Source organism: Merops nubicus, unplaced genomic scaffold, assembly GCF_000691845.1.
Source record: "Merops nubicus isolate BGI_N331 unplaced genomic scaffold, ASM69184v1 scaffold29900, whole genome shotgun sequence".
Taxonomy (NCBI): Eukaryota; Metazoa; Chordata; class Aves; order Coraciiformes; family Meropidae; genus Merops; species Merops nubicus.
The window spans coordinates 1-7,500 of NW_008583377.1; the positions used below are offsets into that span (position 1 = coordinate 1).

General features: G+C 37.9%; 1 protein-coding gene across 1 annotated transcript in view; it reads right to left on the reverse strand.

Annotated features, from left to right (window-relative positions):
• Window positions 1-3,607: 3,607 nt before the first annotated feature.
• PROX1 (prospero homeobox 1) overlaps window positions 3,608-7,500 on the reverse strand; it is a 37,465-nt gene continuing 33,572 nt past the window's right edge. Inside the window, exon 4 of the mRNA XM_008940429.1 lies at window positions 3,608-4,830. Coding sequence (XP_008938677.1) covers window positions 4,645-4,830 — 186 coding nt within the window. The 3' untranslated portion in view covers window positions 3,608-4,644. The remainder of the gene's footprint in view (window positions 4,831-7,500) is intronic.

A 7,500-nucleotide genomic window follows, 5' to 3' on the forward strand; every position in this document is an offset into this window, starting at 1 on the left:
ATATTTCTGTATATATATATATGTATAATCTTTCAATGCTGCTGGTGAAAATCCTATCTTTAAAGCCACAAAATCTTCACCTTTATTTCTTAATTAATATTAACCTGTGGAAAAAAAAACATTTTTCTATTAACTGACTTCATATACATAGAAAAAAATCTGCAGTTTTACAGAAGCTGTATTACCCATTCCCTTGACATCTGATGAAAGAGACTTAACTTTTAAAAGTAGAGAGCTGGATTTTCAAGAATGCTTTCAACTATCTATACAGTTACCGTAGTGTTTCTTATAAATTCAACAGATGTTTTCAGAATGTAGTTATTAAAATCTTATGTCTTTATGCAAGAACAGCCATAAGGTTGAATATTTACATTGCTTTATAAAAGTTCCCCTCGATTTTCAATGTTCACCCACATACCTGGTACAGTAACAAAGATTCTGCAAACTTAAAACACTTTAATTAAATAATACTCAAGAGGCACAAAGCAAACCTCAGGAATACGTGGGTGAACACTTCCTTAAATAATCACTACATTCTAACATCTTCCACGTGTTTACCATTAAATGTGAAACGTTCCCATTAAACAACCAGAGATACAGTAAGAATTAAATGTTTTATAGTTTCAAATAGAACATTCTTTTCACAAAACATAACAAAGGTCTAAAATAGGTTCTTAATCTAGATAGGAAAAAGGTCAGCGTCTCACTTCATACGCATAGTGTGTGTGTGTGAGTGTGTGTTCCTGTGCACACCCATCCACACACCCACAGGCCTTGTCGCCGCGTGGGACTACACATGTACAGGTCTGCGCACGGACGTCACGTATGAAATATTGCTTCTATACTACTTCTCATCAGGCTAAGAAAACACAAGATCTGCACCACAGTTACAAAAAATTGGCTTCTACAAGAATTTTCAAAACTTGAATGCTGCTCAAACAATTGAGAAAAAAATAATTTTGCGTTATCAAACTGTTCTAAAAATTCTCTTCTTCAAAAACGTATTTTCCCGCTTTTTTTTTTCTTTTTTCTTTTTTTTTTTTAATTTTTAAAAAGACACAAAATATGCATAGCTATCAACAGTATGTCAAACAGCCAGAAAGGAAAAAAAAAAAAACAAAGAAAAAAATCTGTGTTTATTGCAGCTGTAGGAATTGAACAAAAAAAAAAGTTTAAGAGATGAAAATTGTAAGCCACAGAAGGCACAAGAACAATTGTACTTGTGGGGGAAAAACTGGTATTTTGAAGGATTTTTTTTTATCCTTCCGCTGGTGCATTTAAGGTCTAGGCACAGACTATAACCTCAAGTTTATATGCAGAAATAAATCTGAATTAGCAGTAAATGAATGGCAACGTGGGGTTTCTACGTGGATTAAGAGATGAAAATTGTAAGCCACAGAAGGCACAAGAACAATTGTACTTGTGGGGGAAAAACTGGTATTTTGAAGGATTTTTTTTTATCCTTCCGCTGGTGCATTTAAGGTCTAGGCACAGACTATAACCTCAAGTTTATATGCAGAAATAAATCTGAATTAGCAGTAAATGAATGGCAACGTGGGGTTTCTACGTGGATTTATTAGCCTCCTGCCTTTTAGCCATTTTTAGTGAAATAATATTGAGATCATTTGAAAGAAACGGCTTTCTGCTTAAAATTTAGTAGGGAGCTATGCCATGTATTTATACTTTTAGGTGAATTGGGAGGCACAAAGGCAATATGGCTATAAAATGCAGAAAAATCACATAACTGAAATGATCCAATTATCATTTATTCCTTTTTCAGACCAAGGAGGTTTTTATTTTGCTTTTAAGATGAAATGTCTACTCTTAATTCCTATGCTTCATTTACTATTGAGATTATACTACTTATAAATAAATAAATAAACGCAACAACATTGTGTTGAGTACACAATTTCACTTATTTAGATTATGTGAATCACATTGCAGCCAAATAATAATAATATTAATAGTAATAATAATAATAATAATAAACATAATAAAAGCAAAGGTAAAATTACAGATTGAGATGGTAGCTAGTAGTATGTCCACATAATATGACTAAAGTATGGCTTTGCTTTCTTATGTCCAAGGTGACAATGCAGTGTTAGATAGTTTGTATCTGATGGTAGGCCAGTGATGAACTTTACTGTATTAAAATTTGAGCATTTTATGCCACTTCTTTCCATAAATCAAAAAAGTGCATGAACACAATTTCCATCTGTTCTTACTCAGAATTCATTGGAGTTACATCTTTACGAAGGAAAAGAAAAGAAACAAAAGAGAAGAGGAGAAAAGAGGAGAAAATAAAAAAAAGAAAAAATAAAAAAAGAGAAGAGAAGAGAAGAGAAAAAAAGAAAAGAAAAAAAGAAAAGAAAAGAAAAGAAAAGAAAAGAAAAGAAAAGAAAAGAAAAGAAAAGAAAAGAAAAGAAAAGAAAAGAAAAGAAAAGAAAAGAAAAGAAAAAAAAGGAAAAGAAAAGAAAAGAAAAGAAAAGAAAAGAAAAGAAAAGAAAAGAAAAGAAAAGAAAAGAAAAGAAAAGAAAAAAGAAAAGAAAAGAGAAAAGAAAAGAAAAGAAAAGAGAAAAGAAAAGAGAAAAGAAAAGAAAAGAGAAAAGAAGAGAAAAGGAAAGAAAAGAGGAATCCTGTCTACTGTAGGGACACATACAGAATTAGGTACTCTCAGGGACTCTATGATCCATTCTGCTTACAATGCATAGTGAAAATGTTGGCACTTCATCCCTTGCTATTGTCTGCATTGCCTATACTCCACAGATACTGCCAGTGCTTGAAAAGAGTGACAGGGAACCGTAGGACTGTGCTGCTTAATTTGAAGTCAGCAGGTTTTTAAGGCTTTCTGCTAACAATAATTGCTTTCATACATTTCTGTCTATCAGCAGTATTTGTAAATGAAGTGAAATCCCAATGATCAGGTCAGCTCTTTAGTCACATGGGTAAACTTTCACTCTCCAAAGTCAAAATGTAATTTTTCAAATAAAAAAAAAAATAAGATACCAATATCCTCAATGGTCTAAATGAGGCTAATTAGGAACTTCCTCTAGATTCAGATTGAATTATGCAGGGGAAAACACTACCGACGACAACAATAAATTCTTACTGCATCCGTACAAAAGACGACAGAGAAAATGACAAATACAGAGTGCCACAGCACATTCCACCTTCCCCCACACTTCCGGAGACGACACCTTCCTGAAAGCAGGAGAAGAGGAGAGCCGCTGAGGGAAGCAGGAGCAGCAGCAGCTCGCCTCCCCTCGCTCTGCTGGCACGGCATGGGACAGCATTCTGGGGAACCCAGGTCCATCGTGGGCTTTACACTACAGCTCAGGTTTTGGTCAAGACTAGCTCCGGCTTCGGGAGACAAGTGCAGCACACCCCTCACATACATCGGTGGGGTTTTTTTAAAGCTGCACTTCATTGTAATTTTAAAAATCCAGTTTGGCTATCTGAGCCCTGCACAGCCAGGAGGACACTGCCATTTTTGTATATGCTTGATTAGATTTTTATGAAAATGTAGTTTTTATTCTTCTGATTAGGAAAAGGCTAATTATATTTTATGGCTACAAACAAATCTTTTTTTCTTTTTTCTTTTTTTTTTCCACTTTGCTTCAGCACTGTGAGGTGAAGACTCCTTCTCCTGTAGCTAGGGTCATTCAAAAAGTGCTTTTCAGGACAGATGTCAAATACAGACAGAAAAGTTTGTATACTGGAGAGGGGATTTTTAGGGGCAGAATGGACTAAAAAAAAACCAAAAATTAATTTAGGGACTAATGCCACTTAAAGTAAGACCGAGACATGGCAATATAGGACGCTGAAGGTTTCATTTTTACTCTATGGAGAGTGAAATGCTTCCGCTTTAATAAGCTGACCATATTCCAAAATGAGTGTGGCTGCCACACTATTGTGCATGAATTACTGGCCTCACCCTGCAAGAACAGTATTTGATTTGTGCAAACGTCCCTTGCTGCAGTTTAGAGAAACAACAACCTGGCATGTTGATTACTGGTGCAGGGTGTTTATCTGTTACTTCTGTAAGGAAAGCGTGAAGAATAGGGTTTGATTTTTGGGTGTCACTTCTTGGAGGGAGTACCTAAAATAGATATTGTAGGTTTTTGAAGTATGAGTCAAAATCTAGTTACTGGTTAAAAAGAATATAGAATAATAATAATAAAAAAAAAAGCTCGAGGCTTATGAAGTGACTCCGTAGAGTTCAGACCTTTAGCAGTATAAACGTAATATAAACTTCATTGTCTGTAGTGTTGTGCCATGACATTAGTCTAAGACAAAATGCCACTTTGCAGCAAGCAATAAATCTGACAAAGCATTTTTAAACATAATGCCCTAACTTGCTAAGACAGGCTTTTACATGCTTCCAAACTCTTCTCCCTGAAAATTAACCCCGTTGATTCTTTACATGTTAAGGGTCTCGGGCAAAAGTAAACCGAAGGCTGAAGTAAAATAACCATCCCCTTGGAACTGAACAAAAACTGAAATCCAGGAGGAATCACAGTCTAATTTCATATACATATATATGTATGCAATACACATATATATGAAATTAAAATAGAGACACATAACTTGGGCATCAGAAGGGGACTGCTACTTTCATACATTCATAAATAGCGGCCGAACTCTCTACTCATGAAGAAGCTCTTGTAGGCAGTTTGGGGATTTGAAAATCTCGGGGACCTCACTGTCCAGCTTACAGATGACCTTGTATATGGCCTTCTTCCAGGAAGGATCAACATCTTTGCCTGCGATAATGGCATTGAAAAACTCCCGTAACGTGATCTGAGCCACTTCCAGGAATCTCTCTGGAACCTGCTGATACAAGGAGACAATGGCATTAATACAGTTTTCAATTTCAAGTCTCTGGTTCTTCAAAGGAAACTGAGCTAAGTTCTTTCTTTCAGAAAGGGGCTTACATAGCACCTGCATTTTCTAAATGTGGCAGCCTTCTATTCTCTTATGCAAAGGTGTTATATATAGTACTCTAGCAATAACTTTTATAACATGTGTTAGAGATCTTTGTAAAGTCTCCTGACAGAATGTAGGTAACGAAATGTTACTGTCTGAGCTAGTAGAGGGGGGGATTTATCGGATATAATTAGCAGGAGGGGAAACAAACACAATTGTCTTTAAGAAGACAAATCCCTGCTTGATATTTTACCCGGGCATTTACGGGTACGTTCTCCTCTCTGTGTGGCAACTGATAAAAGAGTCCTGCACACACAGAAAGCCCTCTGTACCTCTGTGCTTAACTTTGGTCACCACCAGTGCCGAAAGCTATCAAGGGAATATGGTACCACAGAATTTTGTTTGTAATTTAAAAATGAGCAAGCAAGCAAGCCTCCAGCTAATGGCTTGCTCCTGAGGCTGCTGTGCACGATACCTCCATGAGATGGCTTTCTCAGAAGACATTATCCTTTCTTTTCCAGAAGCTAACAAATAAAAACCCCAACCTCTTCAATGGGTGCACTGTGCTCCAAGTAGCTACTGAGCTGTGACATGTTAAACTCACCCAGTTTTTCTAAATAGCACCATCACCCACTAAACATGGGTGAGCCAAATGTTCAGATAGCAGAATCCCACTCCCAGAGGCCCCTGGACAATTGGTCAGTGTTAAAAAACACAGTTACCTTTGGTAATTCACCCTAAACGGTTGTCTCAGACACCAGCACCACCTTCTTACCCTCTGCCTTGAAGGATGCAAAAGCAATCATGATTGCCTCATCATAATGAGCCAGTTGCAAGGTTGAAGTCATCTCCATAAAGGTATACTTTTCCACTTTGATTATGGAAATATGGCTTCACAGGTCTTGAACTGCTAATACAGAGCCAGCCAGTAGCCAGCATGCCCTCACTATTCTATTCTATTCTATTCTATTCTATTCTATTCTATTCTATTCTATTCTATTCTATTCTATTCTATTCTATTCTATTCTATTCTTCGCCTGCTCTAGCAAGAGGGTTTTCTGACCAGCAGTAAAGGGCCACTTCAACCATTCCTGTAGCAAACAGGCACTCAGGTAAATCTCACCCATTTACTGAATGTATGTCACATTGACAGATCAGGGCCAGCACTTTATCCTCTACTTCAGGCTTTTGTTGTTCTCTTTTCAGAAGCCACTTTCAGAAAAGTTGTCTGGAAAGGTGTGTGTTTAACCTGGTCTGTCAGAGCTCTGGAGCCTCACTCACCTATCACCATTAGGAAACACTAGCAGTTTGCTGGCCACATTGTGCCATCAGATAAGCATGAGATCAGCTCCCCCTGACACCAGCTGACAAACTCTGCTTCCAGAAGCCCCACAGCAGTCCTCTCTCTGCCTCCAAGAGAGAAATCCAGCCCCTGCATGTTTTTCTCTGCTCCCAGAGACAGGCTTCCTTCTGTAGAAATTTTTCATCCAATGGGCTGCACAGAAAGAAACATTTTTATACATGTTCCGTTCCAGCAATAATTATGAGGGAAGAAAATAACTATTATGTTTCACTTATTCCAGCTCAAAGAAATAACTTAAAACTTCACATAACCACTCTGCTGCTTGGGCACTTGGTAATACAGCTCCAAATGGTACCATGCTTGTCTCATTCCTGCATTACTATACAGAATCATACACTTTTATGTTCACACAGTCCAAACAACTGCTCATGAGCTGTTCATCACCCTGACTATTGCTGGGCACTAACCAAGGAGAAGGAGTTGTTGGCTACATGATACTAAAAACCAAGAAATGTAGTATATAACCGAGGTTTTGGTGTGCACACTGATGTTAGCTCATGAGGGCAAAACCCATTTTTTGCCTTTGTGCTTGGGAAAAAGAGTTCACACCTTTCAATTTTGGTGTCCATTCTAGAGGACCAAGATTAGAGGCCTTTCTCCCTTGCCAAGTCTTTGGAGGTGGGAGGGAGGCAATTACAAGCACCTACACAAGAAGCATAAAGTCTAAATGCAAGATGTTCTGCCTCTCTCACGACAACTTTAAGCATGGAAGTGACAACCTGGGTCTTAAGTTGAGCCTTTGTAATTAATTTTCTGCCTGTGCATATGAAAGACTCCCAGGTAGGAGATGCTGCTTTTGCACCTAGTAGGAACTGTGAAACCCCTGAAACTATTGTTTTAGGCCTCCCACCTCAGTTTTCCTTTAGGCTAGGAGTTAGCTTTTGAGGTCTGACTTCACTGTACCTGAGTCATATCTGCAGAACTGGGCCCTTCTGAACCTAGGACAACAGGCTGGAGAGAGCAACGAGCCCTGTGGGGGCTTTGAAGAAACATCCTCATAATGCCAAGTTCCCAAAGATCTCCCCTGCTCCTCAGGCATTAGAGCCGTTCATAGCTTTCTTTTTGGGATGTTATTAGCAGTTTTTCATGTCAAACTGGATTACACACATTGCTTTGCATGTTGTAATGTGAACAGCACTGTGATGAATCCCTACAGGATAGCACATTTTTTCTTTCTAGAAAGTAACCACACAGTGTTGTGGGTTTTTTTT